We start from the raw sequence: 27,431 nt of genomic DNA, 5'->3' as shown, positions 1-27,431 counted from the left end.
GGGCACGGAACTTTTTAGTTAATTGTTTGTTCAGAAATTTTGATTATTTGTCCTTTTACTGCTAGTTAATTCCCTAATAACTGCGGGATACGTCGGTACTATATAAAGATTATTATTATTTTAAGGAATAGATGGAATGTACATATTATATACTGAAACAAAGTTTATTTTCAACAAGGTAGAACTAAAAGACTGCATTGGAGCAAAAGTCCAAAAAGGGACCCAAACATATGCCAGTGTGGGATAAATGGCTCTAGATAACTAAAATAAAGTAATAGCCAATGAAAGCACATACTAGTCCAAAGGGAAGATTGCAGATAGGCATTCAATATATATTTAGAAATGTAACATATCATGAACAATCACAACAACAAAATATTTAATGTTTTAAATGTACCTTTCTTTCTATAGTTATGAATGTGTTTTCTAGGATTTTACATTAATGGCCTATATTAAGGTGGTGGGCCATACGGGACCCCCATCGATCGGCAGAACGAAGGCAAGAATGCTCACTGGAGCACCCAGGCACGATTATTGCAGTTCCTGACACAGCAACGCACGTGACTATATCTGGTCTTTCAGCTCAGACCCATTCACTTGAATATGTACGAAAAAGTTTAAATTCACATATAATTGTTTGTTCTTGTTACACTAATAATACAATAAAAACAAAAACATTTTTTACCTCAACAGGGCACTGTAGCAAATGAAAGGTCTGGGCCAATTCTAATCATATGCCACTACCATGAGTGTATATAGATCAGATAGGACCCAATACCATAATTCAAACCAGGGTGCCATGCAATAACACCACAATATCATGAGACAAGATGGTCTAGTGTCTAGTGCCCTCCATCCCCCCTTGCATCATGACCCTTTGACAGATTCCCTCTCAGTTGCTTGCTAACTAGTCTGGTCCCCTCTACTCATAGTTGCTTGGGTTGCCTCCTCTGGTATGCCCTAGACCACTGCTTAGCCAATATAGAGAAAACCAAAAGAGAACACAACACGACCTTTAGCATGCAATAAAAAGAAATATTTTAATGAATAACCATTTAAAATATACAAACATATATGGATAAAATAAAATCACAAATGCAACCTATACATTAGGACAGAGAAAGAAAAATCGCGGTAGAAGTAAAACATAGTGCAACAAGAATGTTAGTCACATAGAAATCATAGCCACAATGTGTTGATATAGTAAGAACATAATGATAATACCTGGAGATACAATTAGATTAAAATTGGTGAACAATGCCCAGGTAGGACCCGACGTGCGTTTCCCTGACGAAGCTACGGCGAAACGCACGCCGGGAGCGCAGCGGTGGTGTGGGACCAGTCCTACCCGGGCATTGTGGCTGCCATTCTATATGAAGCTAATCAATGTGTGCCTCCACTGTGAGATTTTCAATACCTTGTTGCACTGTTTTATTGTTTCTTGATATTCATTCCTTGCTCTCAGCGCCCATTGGTATTCTCCTGTAGGACCGTGACACAATTTATACTTCTGCCACTTCTACTGCGATTTTTCTTTCTCTGTCCTAATGTATAGGTTGGATTTGTGATTTTATTTTATCCATATATGTTTGTATATTTTAAATGTTTATTCATTAAAATATTTCTTTTTATTGCATACTAAAGGTCGTGTTGTGTTGTCTTTCGGTTTTCTCTAACTAGGTTACACGTACCATTATATTCAGGGTCTTTCTATTTATTGTTTTCTCACTGCTTAGCCAATAACAAAGTGATTTTTACTGTGATTGCAATTTTAATAAAGTGTAATTTACATCTCATAAAGGGATTGCATATAGCTAGGATATGCAAAAACTTTCTGATCAGTTGGGATCCATTTACTGGGACCCCCCAACGATCCGGAGCATTAAGTGGCCGCAGCGGCACTCCAGGCTAAAACTAAAATGTTACACACATCAATTGCCAAATCAGGATCCCTACATTTATTATCACCTCAGGACCCATTACCATAACGGGGGTTGGGAAGAGCTTCTGCTCCTTTTTAACATGCGGCCATGTTGTTGTTAGAAGAAGACACAAATGTCCCTCCTCATAATTAGTTCTACAAACAATCATGTACTGAACAGCATGGCATTGGTTTTATTAGGAGGAGAAAATTGAAAAATGGGGCACAATTATGATGCAGATTTTACTCCGTTATTCACGTATTTTTTACTTTTTTGTACTAAACACGTTCAATTTATTACTGCCAATATTGTATGTATCACATTAGCCCTGCAGTGTTCGGCTAGTACTGAATCTTAATTTTTAGATAACGGGCTATATTTCAAAAACTGCATTTCCTACCATCTGTTTCCCTTTTGCTGAGATTTTGAGAAAGTACATGTTCCCGATTCAGGCATGAAAGACTGATTAGTATTTTGGCACACAAATAAATATAAAAAGCTTGGAAATGCATAATACTTTGAGCGAAATCAAAGTTGGAAAAATTATTCTAAATAAATCACCTTTGTTATTAATAAATATGTAATAATACACAGGACAAGAAACTTAACTTTCAATTAGGGTTAAGACTTTAAGGGGTTGTCTCACAGCATTTATGGCATATCCACAGGATATGTCACAAATGTCTGATAGATTCGGATCCCACCTCTGGGACCCGCACCTATCTCATTAACGGGGATTCCCTGACCCGGTCTTTGCCTGGTGAGGTGGCCGCTGGCCTCTGCAATTAGGCGGTGAAGATGGTGGGGATTATGGAAACAGCCGAGCTCGCTGAGCTATGCTGTTTCCTTAACTCCTATAGACGTCAATGGGAGTTATGGAAACAGTCTAGCACTGAACTATGCAGTTTCCGTAACTACATTAAAACGGTGTGTGGGAACCTGGCACAAGAGAGGCAAACAAGCCAACCAAGCCAGAACACAAGGATATTTGCAATATGGATCTAGTAAAAGAACACTTTTGGGAAGTAATTTTATTTTATTTTTTTAAATGCTGCAATATGTTAAATCATGTTGGCTATACATTCTGCAATGTTGGATTGGAAACCATGAAGCAAGTTGCTAAAAGTAGCTTGGAATGAAGACGGAAATCAAAACATCAGACAATTGGAACCAGAAGATTTTGAGTTAAGAGACACGGCACATCCTAAATGGACTCTTCACAGTTAATGAAAATTACCCTATGCTAGTCCTTTAGGTACATGCATGTTAAAGGCATTGTAAGATATTCTGTTTTATGGCAGTTGCAGAAATAGCCGAGCAGCGTTTTTCGGCTGTTTCCATAACTCCGATTGGACAGAATGGAGAGAGCCGTGTGCATGTGCTGCCCCCTCTCCACTAGTCAGCGTCTGGAATCTGTGGCCACAGCACAAGGCAAAGCGGAGGTCGGGTGACCCGCGTTCTCAATATAGGTGCGGATCCCAGAGCTAGGATCTGGATCTATCAGACATTTATGGCATATAGGATATGCCATACATTTCTAAGTAAGGAATCCCACTTTAAAGCTTTTCAATGAAAAACACCATTTCCTTTATGCATAGAAAGTTTAGACAAATCTATTGTCCAAAGTGCTGTAACAGTCCTGCTCAATGAACAGACTGGAAATGCTGGGAACTCAAACTATTTAGGGGAAAGTTCCCTTTATACATCTTCCAACTGACCAAAGCAGAATATCCATATTTCCTTGACCCTTCAAGTAATCCTGATTTTTTTTTTTTCATCAATTAAAGAGGACTAGACAACCTTCACTTTACAATATAATTATAGAGCTAGCCTACCAGAATACCAGAAGTTGTACAAGTGTCTCAGGTGGTAATGCAGTTAAGGGCCTCAAAAGTCCAGATGAAGACAACCATGGTTGAAGGTTATCTAGAGCCATCACTGTTAGGGGCAATTCTCATAATAATAATAATAATAATAATAATCAGAATTTATTATTGATGTGAACCGTGTGCACAATGAAAACTACTACGTTTACGATGCTATTGAAAGTGCACATACATATGTTCCATATAAATTGATAGTAAGTCCAAGCAACCCTAGTCTAACACAACATTTGGGTAGGCTAAGGACACATTGTCTTCTGTGCTGAAGTGAGTTTAAGGACTCCTCTCTGATGCATGGAGAGAATTATTACCCGGTGACTTATAGATGTCAGTTCACTAGTGTTTTTTGGGCACAAATACTCATCCAGGAGAGTTAATTGAATCAATTTTAATACATCACGTAACATTGAAAGCATTGTTCATCTTAACTGTTACTATGTCTATTATTCCATGTACTTAGTTGTTGACTAAAATACTTACCAGAAAGTTCCTCCAGGCACTGTTTGGCTGTCTTACTATATAATGACTCACTTTTAGTTGGGCTTGTGCAGGAATCACCAGGTGATAAGGAAGTGGTCTCATTTTCTGAGTGTGTTCTGCAATGAAGAAGATTACTCATCTTTATCTGTAATCTTATTTTTATGTCATCTAAAAAAAATCAATATTCATGCTAATTAATGTGTGAAATTAAAATCTGTGTCTCCCCAGTTCCTGCGGTATATTCATCTACTGGTGGCCGCATTACATTAAACAAGAGCACTAATTTCCGACAATGTTTTCATAAATAATTCAAAAGGGACGTAGTGTTGCTAGAAGAGATATAGCACTCTGGAGATTATACTGTTATCTCTCAAATGCACTAAACCACTTGAAAATGATTACTTGAATGTTATGTCTCTTATGATGTTTATTATCTGCTCATGCAGACAACTATTTGCCATCAAACAATTTTGCCTTACAGAGAAAGCTTACAAGGGTTGAACCAATAAGTAACCCTTTTAATATAAAAAAAAAGTATAATTTTCAGGGAATGGGATGCTGGTTTTGGAGATTATAACCTCTGTGAAGCTAGCCATATGCTTTTGATAGGCTTGGGTTTAATAACATGACACTATATAATGGGCTTTCTTGTGTATTTTGACTTCCATTCATCTTTAATTTAGTCACAAGGCTCAAAAACCAATTACGCCATGAATCAGCTCTTTATAAGTTTGTACACAGAGGTAAGACACACATTAAGCCGCATTTTAGCGTCTATATTACATCCACAAGTACCACCATCGCGCAGTTCTGCTGAACCCAACTTTGATCAGCATAGCACCCTATGGTTATCTAAGTTTGGATCAGTAAAACTGCGAGTGATCCGGGTGGTGTACAAGTAGTACAATCGCTAAAATGCTGACATATTGCGGCCATGTGAAATAGTTGTGAAGCAAGTTTCATAGGAATAATAATACAGTATTTTAAGTTATTGGATCATTTACAAAATGATATGATTATATATAATATGTTTCCAGGAAGCAGAAAATACTAGATTTTACATTTGCTGTAGATTTAAAGAGAATCTGTCAGATATTAATGCTGCCCTATCTGAAGCAGCGAATAGAAGTGACAGACACGCTGATTTCAGCTGTCTGTCATTTAGTCAGTAATGTACTATAGTTTTGGAGAATTTTCACTTTATACTTGTGGCGTGCAACTGGCGATTCAAGGCTTGAGTCTAATGGAATTCATATACTCACGCTCCCCCGTCTTTCAGCCGCTGACTGATGCATTTCTCCCTAGTACTGTGAAAAGGGAGAAATGTGTCAATAAGTGACTGGAGGGTGGGAGAAGCGTGAGTATATGAACATCATTAGACTCCAGCCCTGAATCGCCAGACGCACATATATATATATATATATATATATATATATATATATATATATATATATATATGTATATATTATTTGGGGGGGGGGGGTCTGTGTAAATTTGTACTTCATTGAAATCACCCTGCCCACTTTGAACTTATGAGTCCAATGTGTGGAGTGACTAAATAATTACTAGTCTTTCCTATATATATACAAAGATAGCTGTCAATGTCAGAATAAGACCGCCCACTGGACTTCTAAGCCCAGAGTGAGCAGGGATTCATATAAATATAATACAAGTTATACAGGTATTTATTCCCTAAAATTATATATCGTTCTCCTCAGCTCCTTCTGCTTGATACCAAGCTGCCTGCAGAAAAGAAAACATGTTCAACATGTGATAGGTTTATTTTCCGTTCCGTATCTAATTATGTGTATGAAATACAGAATAAACTCCATAATATCTATTTTAGCCTATTTTGCTGTAGTAATATATGTAGTATCTACATAGATACTGTACTATGCCATGTAAGGCCATGTTCAGACGTGGCTGAATTTTTCCGCTGCAAATGTTGGTGCAGATTTGGGGCAATTACGCAACGAATCTGCACCAATATTTGCATATTTGACAGGTAATTCAGACGTTGCAGATATCACAGCGGACTTGCCACAGATTTCAGCTTTTGCATTGTTCTCCGCAATGTAATGAGCAGGCTGCGGAGGGAAAATTCTGCACCGCAGCTTAATTTCCGCACAGTTATTTTCTGCAACGTCTGAACTAAGTTTCCTAAAAATGTATAGAAACAAATAAAAAAAACGGCTGCTACAGAATTCCACTGTGGACTGTCCGCAGCGGAATTCAACAGCAATTCTGCCTCGTCTGAATGTGCCCTAAAAGTATTCAACTTCCTAAAAAGTCTGGAGTACAAATATTAGTCTGGAATACAAATGACAAATGGCAGTGCGGGTTCGCCTAAAGTGTTTTGTTTTTTTTTGTGTTTAAAACCACATAAAAAAGCCTGCAGTTTTCTACAGTTCTAAGCATTTTTTTATGGCATTTTTACTGGCATTTTTTAAATTATGCTTTTTTGTACATGTCTGTTTTAAGAGTTTATAAGGCATATTAAAAATTAAACTATTGAAGTTTATAGAGAAAAACACCATACCAAGAGCACGTTGCATTTTGAAATAAAATGCTAGTGACCACAAAATCGCAAAAAATGAACACTTTGGCCCACATCAATCAAAAATGACCTCATCTTAGCCAATGTCTAATTCAAAGCTAGACTGTTTTATTGACATATGTTGCGACACATTTATTACTGCATTTGTCTTTTTTGATAAAACTGTCACCATTGCCTTTAAGGCTACATTCACATGAGCGTATGAGATTCACGCGCGTGAAATACGTGCGTAAGTCTGGTCCGTGTGCGTTGCGTTATTGCATCTGTGCTTTGCGAGTGGCATGTGTTTTTCACGCACTCGCAAAGCACATAATTTTTATTTGCCAATTAAAACGATATGTAAATCACGCACAGCACTAGGATGTGCTTTCGTGTGCTATCCGTGGTTTTCACGCACCCATGGACTTCAATGGGCACGTAGGTGCGTGAAAAATGTACCAGTATAGGACATGCAGTGAGTTTCACGCAATGGACACATGTGTGAATGCAGGGGCGTAGCTAGGGGGGGGCAGGCGGGGCATGTGCCCCGGGCGCAGCTTAGAGGGGGGCACCGGCGCCACCTCCCCCTGCACTATAATTGTACCTGTGTCGCAAGGACACAGGTATAATTAGAAGCAATGAATGACCGGGCTTGTTCCGTGCCCGGCCATTCAGCGCCTTTCCACGAATTAAGCGACTGGTACCTTTTGTACCAGTGGCGCTTCCGTCGATGAAAGGTGCTGACTGACTGACAGGGAAAGTCATCCTGCCCAGCCAATCAGCGCCTTTCATAGACGCTGCGTTCAACCCCCAGGAGACCGGCGCAGAAGAGAGCAGGTCTCCATGGCTGCCGGACGACGTGGGAGCGGGAATAAGGTGAGTTTGAATTGTTTTTTTTGTTTTTTTAATTGTAATAAAAGTGTGCGGCTGTATCTACAGGGGGGACGACTTTGTCTACGGGGGGACTTTATCTACGGGGGGGACTTTTTCTTCACGGGGGGGGCTTTATCTACGGGGGGTGTCTATCTACAGGGGGGGGCTTTATACTGGGGTGGGCTATCTATGGAGCACCATATACAGGGGTGGTCTATAGCTACAGGGTGAGCAATATAGTATATAGCCCCCCCTATAGATATAGCCCACCCCTGTAGATATAGCCCACCCCTGTAGATATAGCCCACCCCTGTAGATATAGTCCCCCTGTAGATATAGTCCCCCCCTGTATATAGCCCACCCCTGTAGATATAGCCCACCCCTGTAGATATAGTCCCCCACTGTAGATATAGTCCCCCCTGTAGATATAGTCCCCCCCTGTAGATATAGTCCCCCCTGTAGATATAGTCCCCCCCCTGTAGATATAGTCCCCCCTGTAGATATAGCCCCCCCTGTAGATATAGTCTCCCCCTGTAGATATAGTCCCCCCTGTATATAGCCCACCCCTGTATATAGCCCACCCCTGTATATAGCCCACCCCTGTAGATATAGTCCCCCTGTAAATATAGTCCCCCTGTAGATATAGTCCCCCTATAGATATAGTCCCCCTGTAGATATAGCCCCCTGTAGATATAGCCCCCCTGTAGATATAGTCCCCCCCTGTAGATATAGTCCCCCTGTAGATATAGCCCACCCCTGTATATAGTATCCCACAAATATCTCCCCCTATAGTGCTCCACAGAAAGCCCACCCTGTATATAGCCCCCTTGTACATATAGTCAACCCCTGTATATAGTGCTCCACAGATAGCCCACCCCTGTATATAGTATATACAGGGGTGGGCTATCTGTGGAGCACTATATACAAGGGTGGACTATATGTACAGGGGGGCTATATACAGGGGTGGGCTATATGTGGAGCACTATATACAGGGGTGGGCTATCTGTGGAGCACTATATACAGGGGTGGACTATCTAGTGGAGTACTATATACAGGGGTGGACTATATGTACAGGGGGGCTATATACAGGGGTGGGCTATATGTGGAGCACTATATACAGGGGTGGGCTATATGTGGAGCACTATATACAGGGGTGGGCTATCTGTGAAACACTATATACAGGGGTGGACTATATGTGGAGCACTATATACAGGGGTGGACTATATGTGGAGCATTATATACAGGGGTGGGCTATATCTACAGGGGGGCTATATACAGGGGTGGGCTATATCTACAGGGGGCTATATACAGGAGTGGGCTATCTGTAAAGCACTATATACAGGGGTGGGCTATATCTACAGGGGGCTATATACAGGGTTGGACTATACGTGGAGCACTATATACAGGGCTGGGCTATATGTACAGGGGGCTATATACAGGGGTGGGCTATCTGTAGAGCACTATAGGGGGAGTTATTTGTGGGACACTATCTACAGGGGGCTCTATGGCAGGCACTATCTACAGGGGGCACAGTTTGTGTGTGGGACACGGTGTATGGTGCTATTATAATTAGAGGTGCAGTGTATGGCGCTATTATATTTAGGGGTGTAGTGTGTGGTATAATGATAACTTTATATTTATTTATAGGTGCAGAAATGTTGGTAAAGTGAGAAGCTGAAGACATGTGAGCGGCAAACTGCAAAAATGGGCTGTGACCGGGAGAATTCATCATAGAGGTCTGGACCGGATGGAGAAAAAGAACTAGAATCTGAGACGTCACCGGTGAGTCACTTAATGTAAATGTTTATTCTACCTCTAATCAGTAATGTAGTCACTGTATGATCTGCAGTGAGATGATTATGATAGGATTTATTTTTGTGAAACAGCATCTCCCAGCATATCCTTATCATTGTTCGGGCCATGCTGGGAGCTGTAGTTTTACGCCGTACACACCTATACAGCAGGGGTTGCACTAAATTGAGCTGTATTTGTTCTGGTGTTGTATTTATGTACTGAGCTTGGTTCTGGTGTTGTGTATAGAACCATATTGCTTGTAAGATGTACAAATGTGTTACATAAAAAGCAATAACACGTCGATTGGTAGAGAAAACAAACATGGCGAGGGGGAAGGAGATGTCGGCAAAGAGGTTGGGGGGGGCGCCAAACTGAATCTTTGCCCCGGGTGCTGGAGAACCTAGCTACGCCTCTGGTGAATGGCCCCATTGAAATCAATGGGTCTATGTTCTGTGCGTGATTTTCACGCACAGCACACAGACGAGTTTTACGCTCGTCTGAATGAACCCTTACTTCTACACTGGCTGACATTACTCCCCTTTTTCTACGCCAAATTCTGTGGAGGAAATTGATAACAATTTTTGGGCTTTTTAGCAAATATGGTGCATGCTTTATTTGCGCAAAAGTTTGCAACTTTTTTCACCAGTTTTTAAAATTGGCAAAAAGTGGGTTGGGTTTACCTGGAGTAAGCATGGTCTCTATCTGTTTTTTTGGGCTGCAAATAGATATTCTTTTCTGACTTCTGACACTCCGCACACTTTTTATTAGACTGGCATATGAAATGCTAGTCTTAATAAATTTGCCCGTGTGGAGATAGGCCTCATGCACATGGCCGTGCCCGTAATCATTTTTGGCCCACTCTCTCATAGAAAGTATGGGAGCACGGCCCGTAAAATACGAAAAATAGGACATGCTCCATAATTCCCGGCAGAGTTCTACGGCACGGACACCTATCCGTAGCGATACGGAAAGGTGTCCGCGGCCAATAGAACTGAATGGGTCCGGAATTGCGAACCGTATTACGGTCCACAATTAGGGTATGTTCACACGCACTGTTTTAAGACGTAATTCGGGCGTTTTACGCCTCGAATTACGCCTGAAAAAACTGCTCCATTACGCCTACAAACATCTGCCCATTGCTTTCAATGGGTTTTATGATGTTCTGTTCCCACGAAATGTAGTTTTACGCGTCGCTGTCAAAAGACAGTGCGTAAAAAGACGCCCGCGTCAATGAAGTGCATGTCACTTCTTGGGACGTTTTTGGAGCCATTTGTCATTGACTCCATTGAAAAACAGCTCCAATAACGTCTGTAAAAGATGCCGCGAAAAACGCGAGTTGTTCAAAAATGTCTGAAATTCAGGAGCTGTTTTCAGGCGAAAACAGCTCCGTAATTTGAGATGTATTTTGGTACTGCTTGTGAACATACCCTTACGAACCGTTTTACGGTCCGCAATTACGGAGATTTTTTGCGGTCGTGTGCAAGAGGCCTAAAGATGTGACTTTTTCTTATTTGCAGTTCATAAATGTGTCTAAATCCTGTCATGCCATACGCCACACCTACTTTTCACTCCTCTTTTACAAACTGATGTGCATAGCGCAAATGGCTCTAAATTCTGGCGCAGATGTTAAGAAATATGTCACACAGCAGCTTAGACACTATTTTGGCGTAAAATGCACCAAAAAAGGCGCAAATACATTGATAAATTTAGGCCAGTGGGATAAATTTATTATAACATTTGCGCCACAAATATAGTGTTCAAAAGACGCTTTAGACCAGGGATGCAAAACCTGCAGCCCGGGGGCCCCATATGGCTCCGGGTGCAAGGCACGATGGATACAATAGATAGATAGATAGATAGATAGATAGATAGATAGATAGATAGATAGATAGATAGATAGATAGATAGATATTAGTAAATTATATGGCACATGATGTACAGTATTACACACGAATATACACTTAAAAACATATTTCTAGAACACATCAATCAATTCAATATGAGATCCTTAGTCTTTGGATTACCATGCAGGGCACATGAAAAAGTGTTAACCATTGCAAGGATTACCATAAGGTGTACATAATTAGCATACAAGTATTTTTTTCCATTCAGTAAAGAAAGAATAGTATTTCCTTTACCTGTAAATGAATGGTGCCACAGTTGCAGTATTAGGGTGCGAGTACTGTTGCTGAGGAAGCTGCACAGCCCCATTTCCTGTGAACTGGACACCAGCACCTATTGTGACTGGGTGGGTATTGGAAGAACCAGAGACCTTCCCCTCAGTGGGTGTAGCGACTTTATCACTGGTTGTAGATTTCTGGGCTGGCATGGTCTGACTGCCTTTGGTAGTCCTACTTTTTTCAGGCTCTTTTGCCGTGACAGTACCTGGGGGGGTGGTTTGTTTTGTTGCTGGCGTTTTTGACCCAGGTTTAGGGATTCCACTTGACTGTGGAACCAAGCTCTCCTTTTTGACTGGTGCGGGTTTGTTTCCTTTGGGGATCAAGCTTGCAATTTTGGAGCTCTTTTTTGACCCTTCTGATGACTGTTCCTTTTCTTCTTTAGCACTTTTTTCTACGTTGGATTTATTTTTATCTTTACCCTTCTCTTCTTTATCCTTTGGCTGAGGCAACCCCTTTTTATTGCTGAGATTTTTGCTTCCAGCCTTTGGAGGAGCCAATTTGGGAGACACTTTAGGGCTGTTCAAGGCAGAACTGACTTCATTTTCTCCACATTCTGATAAGGAATCATCCTCAATAATGACCTCATTTGATGGTGAAGATTGGGATCTCAAGCCAACTCTAGTATTGACTAGTTTAAATTTTTCAAGCATTGATTTTTGCCCAGAAGTAGTTTTAATTCCTTCTGACAAGGGGGGCTTCAGTCTGTCGGGGGAGGGAGTGGGAGAGGTTGCTGGGCTAGGCTGCTTCACAGACAGCATTGTAGTAGTGGCACTATGTTTAACATTCATGGATTTACTGCGCCAAGGCTTACTGGCATTTGGAGAGGGTATAGCAGAAACCACTTGCTGACCAGAGCTAGTGGGATATTGCACGTTTCCATTCACGCCTGCAGATTGTTGAGGGCCTTTTGGTGATTCTGTGAAAGACAAACATAGTATGAGAGGCGCAATGAATTACTTGCTGGGGAAGTTTTCACTGTCACATTGTTATATTTAAGATTCATTATGAGGCATGCTTGTTCTTTTACTAAAATGGTGATGTAATCTTTTACGTTTTTTTCATTCTATTTATCTTCACGGATTTTGGGCACGCTTTGAAAAACAATGTCATTGTGCCCTATTTGTCCTTTTAAACATCATATATAGCTTAGAAGTGGCTGTTTTTTCCCTGTCTGTGACACTTTGAGATAAGGTTTTATATTTACATTTCCGCAACAGAGCTACATCTGAGTATGTAAGGTTTTCCCTATTTTCAGTGTGAACTGGCGCTATGCAGATTACATTTGTATTTTAGCAAGAACTTTTTGTATTACTTTCATTTATTGCATATCACAGTCATTGTGGTTATTACAGCAAAGAAAATGCAAACACAGTTAAATGAAACATGTTTAGATAATTTTTTCTCTTATAGGCAGCAGTTTTATGGAAGTGAATATAACTGAATCACTAGCGAATTTACATCTCAAAAGCCTAAAGGCTGCAAAACTTTTCATTTTTTTTTTTACCGCAAACCATCGAAAAACCACACCATTTAGCCACATTTTTTACAAAATCAACGTAAAATGGCATGGTTTTGGCGCAATTCTTGACAAATAAACGCAACATGTGAACCCAGTCTAATGCCTTAGGAACCGCTCCTTAGTACCTTAGTAAAGCCACACGCTAACCACATATCTTAAAAAATAAACACACATTAGATTAAATAAATAATGTTTTTAAAGCGGCTTTGCCAGGTTTACTATGCTCAAATCTGAGGGCGGCACGGGATAGAGGGGGAAATGCTGAGCTTGTGGATGTATAGTTTTCTATGAGTATATTCAGTATTTTCATGTAAAAAGTTGTTTAAATGCTGCCATAGAGAAAGTGTGAGTCCTGTTTCTCCCGCCCACACAATGATTGACAGCTCTTCCTGCATACAAACTCATACAGGAGCAGCTGTCAATCAGCAGTTTGTGGGCATGGGGAAGGAGTTTTCTATAAGGCATGGCAGCTTGTCAAATAAAAATAATGAATCAAATCTTAGAAAACTATACTACGGGGACAGAATCTCCCTCTCTTTTCTATGATGCTCTCAGATTAGAGCATAGAAGACATGGCAGAGCCGCTTTAAGAATTCATTATTTCAATGTGTTCATTAGGGAACACATACAGGACCAGGAGAGAGGACAGAACAATAGGAAACCTCTTTCGGTGTAATGCAAATACATGGCAAAGGAAGCATAATCTTAAATATCCTTTGTAGTTAAATGCATGGACTCCCACAAAAGCTCCTTTAAGGTCAGGTTCGCACGTTCAGGATTCTGTCAGGATTTAGGCGCGGATTGCGCTCCTGCATTTTTAAAGAATCCGCTAACTTTACACTGGCAATGCATGTATAGAGGGTGTTTTATACCTCATTCACATGCTAATATCTGCATGGCAAATCCGTGCCGGGTAAACATAGCCTTAGTGAGATAAATATGATCCATGCTCTGTATTGGGCAGCTCTCCCATTATCACAGATGGGGAGATATAATTATACGTGGTCTGAATTGTGTTCACGTTGAATCCAACCCTCTCAGAGCTTTGGTTCCTGAAGAACATTTTGAGAGTAATATTACTTATTCAGGAACTATTCAAAGATAGTGCCTAAAGCTGCACCAACTGTAATTCCAACCCTGTCTATACAAATACGTCTCCCACTTGATCTATTGTAGAAAAAATACCGGAGGTAAAATATGTGGGGAAAACATTAAGCTGCAATCCTGTAATGTAACTTCTATTCACCAAACGAAAATATAAACCACTATCAAATGCTGGATTCGTCAAAAAATAATCGATGCCGCAGCTATCGCCTGAGACCCAGCATGTTCTGCAGTCATTTCTATACTAACACAGAGCAATGGCTGTAATATCAGCGTGCATTCTGCCTGCTGCTGTTCAATAAGAAGGCGCTACTATGGATTGATGATGCTTTAATCCATACACTTTGAAAGAAAAAAGGATCTTGAATGCAATTTCTTCAACACGACGCAGCACAATTTATATGACATGACTCCATAGGGGCTGTAAATATGCGACTTTCATATTCTTGTCACAAGGGTACAATCCTTTATATGTAGCACTTGTAGGCAATAATGCTAATAATTCTATACAATTCATTACAACGGTTATCGGCTTCAGTTCCCAAGAAAGGTGGAGTACAGGCAAATAAAAGCTGAACAGTAAGCGCTAAAGAAAACCGCAGAAATACATTTCCTAGACACTGTCCCCATCTGGTGGTCGCTAGATGATCATTGCAAAGTCTGGGAATTTTCTAAATAGGAATGCAGTGATATTCAGGGGAAAAAAGCAGTAAGCATCCATGGTTTAATAATACTAGTATAATATATAAAATAGATGGGGTTGTTGGCAGGCATTACTTAAAATCGCTGAATGTGTTCAAATCAATAGAAAACTGAGATTGTATATCTCTATATAAAATACAATCCGTGCTTAGTATCTGTAAAAGTGATAATAACAAACCAGTGTATACTAGGACATACTTTCTTTGTCATAAATAAGACTTTGTAGGCTCAGTAAGCAACTAATACACAGTGACCATACACTGGGAACACAGTAAATAATTCATAAAATGCTGTACTCAAGTTCAGTGCCATCGTATACATGGAAAACAATACTATGTATCAGTTTAGAGAATGTAGGTATCTATATAAGTATAGTAAATGTTATAATAGTATAGTAAATATTATTAAGACTATACAGGGAAGTATATTACAAAAACAAATAATTATCAAACGACAAAGATATAAAGATCCACTGGTAATATCCTTTCCACATCCCCATCAATCTCAGTTATAAACACTTACCTTTTTCATTTCCGTTTGCATATTGAGGTGGTTTGTTTTTGTCAATGCTGTTAAAGCTCTGACTTCTTCGATTTAAATTAGCTGTTCCCTGAACCTTGGTACTGCTGCCTGCAGCTGGCACCCTGGAAGGTCCTGGAAGTCTAGGGTACACACAAAAATGATGTTATTGCCCAAGTTAGAATGACTGTGCAGAGCATTGATGCCAAGGGTTTCATGGTACTGACAGTTTTGCAATAAATTATTTTCTTCATTAGGACAGAAAAGTTACTGTCAGGGCACAACACAAACCTTTTAACGTAATATGAAAAGTAAACAGATTGAGTAGTAAACGTTACTTAGGCTTAATCACAGTTTCCAATAAACTTTTGTTGGTTTGATACATGTTCAGACTTAAAAGTTTTCTATTTATTAACCTCTTCAGGGTCAAGCCATTTTTGGGCTTTATAACCACTCATTCTGGAAATAATAACTTTTTTATTTTTGCAGCAATATGATGTTTTGTTGTTTATACAGCACAAGTTGTAGTTAATTTAATGTTTAATATTTATTCATTTCATTTTGAGGGATAAACAAACAAAACACCAATATGTTATTTTCTTTTTTTTTTTTTTTTTTACCTTGGTTATCATTGACCTAAAAAAGTGTATATATTTAAAGAAGCACTCCCATGAAAAATTCTATTGCTTTGCCCCTTTGTAATGGACATCTTGTTCATGTATATGCTATTTATTTACTCACCAACCTTCGAGTTTTCAAAATACAGGCTCCATGCGGTCACCTGATCTCTAACCTGACTCGGTGATTCACACAGCTTTGCTTCTTAAGGGGGAGTTCACACAGAGTTAATTGCCGAGTTTTTTTTACGCGGAAACCGCGCCGCAAAATGCTCCAAAAAATTTCCGAAAATGCCTCCTATTGATTTCAGTGGGAGGCGGAGACGTTTTTTTTTCCCGCGAGCGAAAAACCGGCTCGTGGGAAAAAGAAGGGACATGCCCTATCTTCGGGCGTTTATGCCTCTGACCTCCCATTGACATGAATAGGAGGCAGAGAAAGCGTATTTTGCAGCGTTTTATGCCCGCAGCGCACAATGTCCGTCGGTGATAAACGTAGCGGAAAAACGCAGCAAAAATCGGTGTGCAGGCAAAGGAAAATCTGCCTCAAAGTTCCAAATGGAATTTTGAGGCAAATTTTCCTCCTGCAAAAAATTCAGTATGAATCCAGCCTATGTGTGGACCGGTAGCCAGTTTCTCTCTTCTACGAGAACGGAGACTGTGTTTTGAAAACTAGATAATTGGTGAGTAAGTAAATACATAGCATATACATGTACAAGATGCCCATTACAAACAGGCAAAGCAATAACATTTTTCTTCTTTAAAGCTATGGGGATACCAAATATGTGGGGGTTATATTACTGTATATACACAAATGTGTTTTGTGTCATTTATTTTATGTACATTTCTTTAAAATGATATATTTTTTTAAGAGACTTTAATTTTCATTCATTTTTTATTACAATCTACGGGCATGCTTAACCTTACAAAAAAACAGACCGAAGCCGTCCATCATGGTACTAGGCAGGTCCGCCCTGTACAGTTTTGCGAACAGGTTTGAGTGCGACATTAAATAAATTAACTGCTGGAGTTTTCTTGGATCCCATCAGATGCAGCAGGTGTGCAGCTCTGTATTACAGTCGTACTACTGCCGGTGACCGTGCGGATACTGCCAATGTGCCATGACCAGTGGAAGGATGACTATTAACCACCTAAGGCCCTTAACGTACTATGACATCAAGGGATGGGAAGGGGTTATCTGGTTTAGAATACCCATTTTCATATGCCCTATCAGAGAATTCTGAGTTAATAGAGGGTGATGCTATGTTCATAATCGTAATCTCTTGTTCAGACTAGAGAGCGGTTACAAAGAGCGTCTCTCACTCTGGAGGACTTGTCCAGTCCTGTATTACACAAACAACCTATTGACAAAGAATGGGCACTGTGCAATGCTTAATTTCCCCTGTGATGGCACTGCAGGGAAGTACAAAACTTACTGCCAGGTTTCTCCACAGATTACAACTGATCCCACATTTTGTGATCAGCTTATTTTCAATGAACCCTTCTCACAAATAAGGGTTGTCCAAAGCAAAAACCTCTTTAATGACAAGACATCAAGACAAGTTTAAAGGGGTAATCCCATCTTAGATAATTATAGCATATCCGTAACTCTCATAAAACATCATGGAAAATGCTGCGTACATGCATGGTGACATCTCCACATAGTACCCATCTGGAATCGGGGGCCTGTGGCCACTTTGCAAAACGGGACTAGTGTCCAGTGACCCTGGTTTTCGAATAGGTATGGGTTCCAGAGCTGTGCATATACCATAAATGTCTGAGATGGAAACAACCATGTAATTCCAATAAACCAGATGGACTAGTTTAATTAAAAGATACCAACCAAATGTTCTTGCACAAAGTGATGCAAAGAAAGGGTTGGTCTCTAAATTGTCTTATGCTTAAATATAGCATAGCAGAGCTTTCCTTACACCATCTTCTCTTGTGAACACTTTCTCAATTCACCTTGTTGTAGTTTTAGATGATGTGGTATTTGCAACCAAGCCCATACTCCGTAGGCCACAGGTCTGTTATTTATTTTTTTTATCAACTTTTAATATATCGATAGGATTTGTTCTTCTATAGAAATATAATCTAGCTGACTTCAATAATATTATTCTACATCAAGACTCAATGAACCTGAATAATACAGTTTTGTTTTTTAACAAATAAGTAGCCTATATCATATAGCTGCTCTGGAACAGAAGTGCACCGGCACCAACAGAGGGAGCGTCCACCTCCAACGAGAACTGTCGAGAGATGTCAGGATGATGGAGGTTTGAGGCTGAGGTAAAGGCTTTCTTGATGCAAATTAAATGCAGATTCTGCCTCTGGAGTCCACACCTTGGCGTTCACACCCTGCTTGGTAAGTGTAGAGATGGGAGCCGTCAATGATGAGAAGTTTGGGATAAACTGCCAGTAGAAGTTGGCGAATCCCAAAAAACGCTGTATTGACCACAGGCCCTGAGGTGGTGGCCATTCCAGGACGGACTTTACTTTCTCAGGATCCTTCTTGAGACCTTGATCCGAGATGATGTAACCCAGGAAGGGCAGAGAGTTCTTTTCAAGATGCACTTCTCCAGCTTGGCATACAGACGATTATCCCTTAATCATAGTAGAACATGACGAACATGCCTCCGATGAGTCGTCGGATCTGGAGAGAAAATCAGAATATCATCAAGATAGACCACAACACAGACATATGCAAGATCTCGGAAGATATCATTGGCAAATTCCTGGAAGACCGCGGGAGCGTTACACAGACTGAAGTGCATCGCCAGGTATTCGTAGTGCCCGTCTCGAGTGTTAAACGCCGTCTTCCACTCATCACCTTGACGGATTCGGATCAAATTGTGAGCCCCACGCAAGTCGCATTTAGAGATAAAGATCTTGGCTCCTTGTATGCTGTGAAATAGTTTGGAAATTAGTGGCAACGGATATTTGTTCTTGACCGTGACTTGATTGAGACCACAGTAGTCAATGCAAGGCCGAAGAGATCCGTCTGTTTTCTTGACAAAGAAGGAGTTTTTTCTACGAAACCCCTCTCCAGATTCTCCTTGATATAGGCCGATATAGACTGAGTCTCTGGCAAGGAGAGAGGTTATACCCGACCACGGGGAGGGGACGCATTTGGGGCATTCAATGGGGCAGTCATAAGCCCGGTGTGGAGGAAGCGTCTCAGCCTCCTCCTTGCTGAAGAAATCCGCAAACTGAGAGAAATGAGGGGGTAATCCTGCCAATGACTGAGGCAGAGGAGGCTGGACCTGTAACAGACAGTGGCTGTGACATTTGGAGCCCCATTGGAGAACTTCTCTGGAATTCCAGTCCAGGACTGGGGCATGTAGTTGGAGTCAAGGCAGGCCCAGTAGGACAGGATTGACAGCTTTAGGTAAAACAAGAAACAAAATTAATTCCGAATGAAGGGCTCCAACTTGGAGCTTCAGCGGCTTGATTTCAGATACGATCGGGTCGAGCAGAGGCAGTCCATTCAGCGAGGCAATAGCCAAAAGACGTCTTCAGAGGGACTGTGGGCACTAGGTCTTTTTGGATGAAATTTGCTGCGGACCCTGAGTCCAGATATGCAGAGACCCGGTGCATCTTTTCACCAGACACTCTGGTCATGGGAATCTACAGTATCGAGGAGAACTTTCTACCTAGCGCCGTTCCATCTAGCGTTGTCTCTCCAACCAATCCTAGGCATTGGAGTTTGTTTTGCTTCTGAGGGCACAAACTCACAACATGGCCTCCGAGGCTGAAATACAAAGTCCTGAAGTGTGTCTGCGGTGTTTCTCCTGGGCAGACAGTTTGAGCCGGTCCACCTGCATAGGCTCCAAATAATTGTCTGGTGGGACAACTGGCGAGGGCAACAGGGATTGCTGGAAGATAGGAGCCAGCTTAGGGAATCTTCTCTCCTGACGAACCTCTTGGGATACGGGTGGCTATAAGTATGAGGTCATCCATGGTAGGTGGCAGATCACGAGCGAGAAGCTAGTCTTTAATTTTAGGAGACAGTCCCTGCCAGAATGTAGCCACCAAGGCCCCGTTGTTCCAGGACAGCTCTGCAGTCAGGGTGCAGAACTGAATGGCGAACTCGCCGACGGAGGTGTCCCCCTGGCGGAGGGTCAGAAGAGATGCAGCTGCTGAGGAGACTCGTCCATGTTCCTCAAATACTGTGTGGAAAGTCTGAAGGAAACACTGGAAGTCACGGGTCTCTTGCCCCTGACGTTCTCAGATAGGGTTTGACCATGCTAGGGCCTTGCCAGTGAGGAGTGAGACTATAAATGCGATCCTTGTGCCACCAGTAGGAAATGCTCTGACTCTGGTTCAGAAATCCCCTGCAGGTCCTCAAGTCTTCATCGTAGCAAGGAGATAGCGGCAGCAAGAATCGGGAGTCAGCACTGGTACTGACAGGAGGAACAGCCGGAGCAACAGGAATGGATGCTGACATGACTGCAGCTTGTGCATCCAGTCGATGTGTAATGGCATTCACCGCCTGGAGGAGTTGGTCCTGTCATAATTGGCAGACTAGCATATCCACCTGCATGGCTTGTGATGTTGTCACGGTCTTGAGTTGACTAGCGGGGTCCATGGCATGAGCGTACTGTCATGATCTGTGGGTATGTGAACCCACTGGGCCGTACCACCGTAGCAGGATAGCAGCTGGCCAAACAGTGTACCAAGTCTATGTCTATAGTCCAAGCACAAGGGTACCTGTAGCAGTTCAGACAGTAGTAACGGCTGGGCTCAGATGGGACCTTGGCAGCAGACACCAGGCATGGTGTAACTCAGCAGGCGTGACTGATGGCACAACACGACTCCAACTTTCTAAGGTACAGGAACAACGGTAGCACGGGATACAGGATACAGGTAGCAGGTACGGGAACACTGGGAACAGGATAACATATGGTACCATTTGCAAGGCTAACACGGGTAAACACAACAACGCTCAGGCAATGAGTGAAAGGGCAGAGCCCTTTTTTTAGTCCATGGTGATCATGGGTTAATTGATGATTATTTTCCTTACGGAACACAGCAGAACTGAGTGGAAGTTAGCGCTGGCGTCTCCTGGGGAGGAGATGCGAGCCAGCACTCACAGATCCATGGCTGGGGATGTCGGGAGGTGAGTAAACCTGACAGTCCACGGCCGTGGACACTGCAGTTTGCACTGCATTCTATGTTTGTGCACAGGGCTGAATGATATTCTGAGAATTATGTCATTGTTATTTAGCTACTATGTCAAAATTACAAAAAAGCCATGGAGTAATTGGGGTTTATAAAAAATAAAGGATAAAAGAACTGCATCTGGACCATGTTTCATCAAATGGATAGACATAGTTACATAGTAAGTACGGTTAATATATAGACACGTCCATCAAATTCAACCAAAGGATGGGAGAAAGGGAAGGAATGTGGATAAACTATAGATATTTGATTTAGCCCTATTTATCCAGAGGAAGTTAAAAAAAACAAAAAAGCAGACGGCATTAATCAATTTGCCCTAAATAGGAAATATTTCCCTCAGGATCCCAAGACTTGATTAACATTCAAATAAGAATTCTATACATTCACAATGATCTAGACCTTTGTTTAAGTCATCTACGGTTATCGCTGTGACCACGTCTTAGGTAGACTGGTCCACACATTCAAAAGTCTCTCCTCCGGAGATTAAACCTTTTTTCTCCAGATGGAGGGAGTGCCCCACTGTCTTTCGTGAAGATTTTACATGGAACAACTTTTCACCATATTATTGGTATGGTCCATTGATATACTTATTCAAATTAATTATATCTCCCTTTTAGACGTCCGGCCCTGTTCTGTTAAGTCATTTTCAAATTTATATTGCACCAAGTCTGTGAATCTGTAAATAAACCATGGAACACAGTTCTAGCTTATTAGGCTACATAAGGCTCATTGATCATCCACTAAAAAATTGGGGGCTCAAATAGCACACGAATTATAAAGGCCTTCAAGCAAATATTATTGTGGCCAGGTGACCTACCTTATCTGTAGTCTCGCCGACATACTTATTGCTGGCTAAATAAGGAAAATGTTTACCACAGCAAGATGGTTGTAATGTTTACATATAGCCATCTATAGTGACCGGATATATATGCAAATAATAGCCCTCTCCCTCTTCGGTTAGCTAATTATAAGTATATACTATGAAGATTACAGCAACATGTCTTATGGTATGTAGTACAGTATATCCAGAGCCTATTGCAAATATACAATGAGTTCTGCCATTTTTACTGTACATCCATACTGTGCAGGTTCTGTAGAAACAGAACTTAGCTATCCAGCTTCTTCTATAGTGTATTCCCAGTTATTACAGACATGAAAAAAATGCATGATAGCCTTGTTTAGAAGCCTAGCTAAAAATAGTTCTGGCAATATGTGCTAAATACAGAAATATGACAGGTGATCTTTAGGTCGGGTTCCCACGGGTCAGATACGCTGCGTAAAAATCACGAGGCATGTCCGACCTGGAACCCGCAGTATATTCCGTCTGAATTCTGGTGCGTTTTTTCGGTAAAAAAACGCTCATACTTACCTTGGCTGTTGTTATGGTGATGCGTCCCTCCTGTGCAGTCCGGTCCGGATTCCCTGGATGACGCTGCAGCCCTTGTGACCGCTGCAGCCTGTGATTGGCTGCAGCCGCGGTCACATAGGATGTAACGTCACCCCAGGAGGCCGGCCCACTGGCGTCATCCAGGTCGGCCTCCTGGGATGAGGTTCCATCCCATGTGACCGCCGCTACAGCCTGTGATTGGCTGCAGCAGTCACATGAGATTCAACGTCATCCCAGGAGGCCGGACTGGACAAAGAAACACAAACTTCTGGGTAAGTATTTTAATTTTTTTACCGTAGTTACGATTTTTGTGGTGTAATCGCTGTGAAAGTCAGAACACTTGGCTTTCTGTTGCGGGATTTGCATCCCCATTGAAATCAATAGGGATAACCCGCAACAGAAAAACAACTAAAACGCAGCATAAATTAACATGCTGCGGATTTAAATTCCGCACCGCAGTTCAATTTATTAACGTTTATGCTGTTTTTTTTCCACAGTGTGCATATGAGATTTTCTAAATCTCATCCACTTTGCTGCTACTGTAAATGCTACCGAATTTCCACACATAGAATTCTGTTGCGGAAATTCTGCAGCCTTTATGCTACGTGGAACCCCGGCCTTAAGCATCAGACATTATGAGCTCACAGTCAGACATGCTAATAAAACTCTGTGTAGGCTAATCGAAGAAAATAAATGTAATAATATCAAAACATATAAAGCAAGTAAATTTAGGCATTATGTCATACGTCTCTTATAATAACAAACTGCAATCTGTAATACCAATAGCTCAGCAGTTTAAATGCAATTCCAACCTAAGACACATACGTAGTAGGAAATTTATTTCAAATGGCAACAATATATATTATGTAATTTGTGCCCCGGATCAAATCTGTGCAAGTAAGCTATCTATACCCTGAGCATAACAGTATCTAACTTATACAAGGAGAGCCAAACAAAAACGTAATCTAAAGCCACAAGACTTCTGTTCACCACAACGGCCTTGACCTACACCAACACTTTATAACAAACCGCAAATTAAAGAGGAGCTGTAGGATCAATGACTTTACTTGCCAAAGCACTGTGGGAAAGTCCCGCTGTAATGGAAAAACCAAAGTAAATATTTAACTGGGAACAAATTATGAATGGAAAGTAGAAACGTATAATTGTATCTGCGATCACGGTAACTCTATGATCTCTGTTTCTGAAAACTGATCAGATAATAAATCTCTTCATTCTGATATTTAATACATATAAAAGGAAAATGCTTTCTTTCATGCAATAAGTTTCCCATCCCAAAAAGGCCCTGGTGGAATAGTTTAACTGTTAACCCCTTCCCTCCGCAGCCATTTTACAGATTTAAATTTTCGTATTTTCCTTCCCACCAAAAGCCATAACATTTACATTTTACCGTCGATACAGCCGTTTGAGGACTTGTTTTTTGTGGGACAAGTTATATATTTTCATGGCACCATTTATTGTACCATATAATGTACTGGGAAACTGGAAAAAAAATATTTGTGAAGTGGAATTGGAAAAAACAGCGATTCCTCCATAGTTTTCATAGATTTATTTTTACGGTGTTCAGTGTGCAGTAAAAATGACAGGTTAACTTTATTTTGCGGGTCAATACGGTTATGTTGATACCAAATGTATATAGTTTTTTATGTTTTACTACGTTTACAAGGAATAATTGTTAAAAATAAAAATTGTTTTGTATTTTTTCTCCGTCAATTCAGCGATGTGAGGGCTTATTTTTTGAAGGGCGAGCTGTAGTTTTTATATGTACTATTTTGGGGTACATAAGACTATATGATCACTTTTTATTCTATTTTTTTGTGGGAGATGAGTTGACCAAAAACACAGATTCACTGTGCGGGTTAAATAATCCTATATTGTAAGGGTCAGTTCACACGTTTCGTAAATAATGTGGATTTTCTGCAACGGAAAATCCACAGCAAATACAGCAGGACCAAAGTGGATGAGATAGAACAAATCTCATCCACACGCTGCGTAAATACTGAGCGGAAAAAATGCTCAGAAATTGACCTGCAGAGCAGTTTTATTCCACAGCATGTCAATTGTACTTGCGTAAACGCTGCTTATTTGTTGCAGGTTTCCCCCTTGAATTCAATGGGAAGGTAAAACCCGCAACACATGGCAGTTGTTGTGTTTTTTGCAGCAGGTTTCCAGCAATTCTGCCACAAACAACGCAACTCAGAAAACAAAATCTTATACTTACCCAGAGTTCCTCCCTCCAGACGTTTCATCCCATGTGACTGCTGCAGCCAATCACAGCCTGTAGCGGCGGTCACATGGGATGAAATGTCATTCCAGGCGGCTGGCCTGGTTGACGTCAGAGGGCTGGCCTCTTGGGATGATGCTTCATACCATGTGACCAACGCTGCAGTCAATTACAGGCTGCAGCGGTCTCCTGGGATGAAATGACGCCGCCCCCTCATTGTAACGGCTTAGATGCCGCAATCGCTATTGACCGCGGCATCTAAGAGATTAAACTAGCAGGATCCTGTCGGCTGTTTCAAACAGCTGACATGCTCATCTTATGAAGTGGTCTCGGCCTGTGAGCCTGCTTCATATCCCCCCGACCTCTGCTTTAATGCAAAATCTGTAAAAGGGCCCCCCACCTATTATGTACCATTTATAATACTGGTGTCTTCTTATGTGGTAGAGGGGCCTTTGTGCCCCCCAAGACACCAATTGGTGCCTCTGCACCCTTTATAGCTATGCCCCTGTTCTGCTGTGTGCATGAGGACTTTAAATGGTTGTCCCACCATTAGATATCATAATCACTGTATAGATTATAAATTAACAATATTTGCCATTTACATGCTGTTAAAAAAATGAAACGGTGAAGAATTATGGCACTTAGTTACATAGTACGGTGGCACCTGGTGTTTAAAGTGTATAGCAATGTGTACACTCACCTAATTAGCTGAATGCTGGTGGAAATGCATCCTAATTCCCTCCCCCCACAGCCAGTTCCTTGCATATTGAGCCTCTGTTAACTGCAGAATAGCCAATAGAAAAATAGCTTTCTTTCCTGCTTGTCAGGGAAGGATCAGAAAAACAGCAGTAGCATGGCAGTATAGCTAAAGGAGACTGCCCCTCCTTCTCAGCTGCTCACTGTAAAGTTCTGCATCCATGCAGCAGATATAAACCCTGCACATGCTCACTCACTCTATATTGATTTATTCCATTATATTTTTATCCGTTTACTATGGATGTTACACTCACAGTATATATTTTCACTACTCTAGATCCCATGTTATCTATCTGCAGGGAAAGTAAGAAAGGATTATATCATCAGCTCAGCTGTCAGAGGAGGGATGAGACTTATTCTGCTCAGAGCCTCCCAACAGTATCGGCTAGCAGAAGCACCCATTGCTACAATTGTATCTACTCTAGTCAATCCTAGATTGTGCTGCTTATGTTTTTATCATAGGCAGGATTGCCCGGACTGCATACAAGTGTGTCCACCTCTCAGCAGGACTAGGTACAGTTACGGTCTCTGAATGTAAACAAGAATGTTTTCATTTGGTTAAAACAAGCAAGGAAATATTATAAGGTTGTAGAACTTTTCATAATACAATAATTAAATGTCGTTTTCTGGGATACAGAAATTAACTTTAATATGCTTAAAATGGAAAAAAAATTAAATAAAATGTACTTTACTTACCTTATTGATTTTGTGCTGTTTCCACACTGTCAGACATGTTGTACCCCCCCCCCACATGTTTACAGCATTATTCGATTACATGAGGTCTATATGACTTCACATTATGTGATCACAGAAACAAATCACTCATAAATGTTTTGTCTATGTAGATGTCACATTATGCAACGAAGATTGTCCGCCATGTCATCGAGTACTGCAGTAACAGGACAAGAACAGAGCAGAATCAATTAGGTCATTTTGTTTCTTTTTCACATTTTAGGCCTTTTTAAAGTTTATTTTTGTACCCAAGAAAACTCTTTTAAGCTTCATGGACATAAAATCCAGAAATCCTTTTAAGGAATTTTCAATTGTGCACAATAACCTCCTTTTCCTTTTCTTTATATACACAAATAATTAAAATTAACTGAGAAAAACAATTGACGATATCCATCACATAAATAAAATGGACACAAAATATTTTCCTGTACATTATGCTGATTATAGGACCATCATAATACACGACAGGAAGAGTCACAAATTGCCTTACATTGCTTCTCATAGAATGTGCCATTGAAATATTTAAAAATGAAAAGTATAGCAATGCATAAAGTAGTTCCTAGTAATAGACATAACAATACTCATGTACCTGATTTAAGTCAGTGTGACTGCTGGTCTGTTCTCCTGTGGAGTGAATGCCATGTAATGATTGACTGGAGCTAAATACCTAAATCAGTTTCAATCAATTGTGCAAATCTATGGGTCACTCTTACAGTTAATAATAAACAGACTTGACTAAAATGTAAGATTTAGTACTAGTTTAATATACAGTATGGGCTGAACAGAAAAGGCATAGAAATATTTTTTTTATATATGTTTTAAATGGAAAACTCTATAATAATACATTTTGATACTAACGTTTTCCAGTGTAAGTATTCATTACAGAGTCCTTAATGATTTTTTTTCTTTTCCTTTTTGTTTGCTAAACAGCGGCCCCTATATATGTGCGCGCTGCTGCTTAGCAAGGTATGCGGCTACCAGTGGGTGACATGGTTGGATCCATGCTC

The 27,431-nt window shown here is 40.8% G+C and overlaps 1 protein-coding gene across 1 annotated transcript in view; it reads right to left on the bottom strand.

The window, feature by feature from the left end:
• Positions 1-5,532: 5,532 nt before the first annotated feature.
• The window catches only part of LOC142749240 (neuron navigator 3-like), a 508,575-nt gene continuing 486,676 nt past the window's right edge, over positions 5,533-27,431 (bottom strand). The window contains exons 8-10 of the mRNA XM_075856999.1: positions 15,516-15,655; positions 11,627-12,584; positions 5,533-5,592 (exon numbers count right to left, since the gene is read on the bottom strand). Of these exons, the coding sequence (XP_075713114.1) occupies positions 5,544-5,592; positions 11,627-12,584; positions 15,516-15,655 (1,147 nt within the window). The 3' untranslated portion in view covers positions 5,533-5,543. The remainder of the gene's footprint in view (positions 5,593-11,626; positions 12,585-15,515; positions 15,656-27,431) is intronic.

This window comes from Rhinoderma darwinii, chromosome 3, assembly GCF_050947455.1.
Source record: "Rhinoderma darwinii isolate aRhiDar2 chromosome 3, aRhiDar2.hap1, whole genome shotgun sequence".
In the NCBI taxonomy this organism is placed as follows: Eukaryota; Metazoa; Chordata; class Amphibia; order Anura; family Rhinodermatidae; genus Rhinoderma; species Rhinoderma darwinii.
Note: the sequence above shows the minus strand (reverse complement) of the source record. Positions and strands in the feature narration are given on the sequence as shown.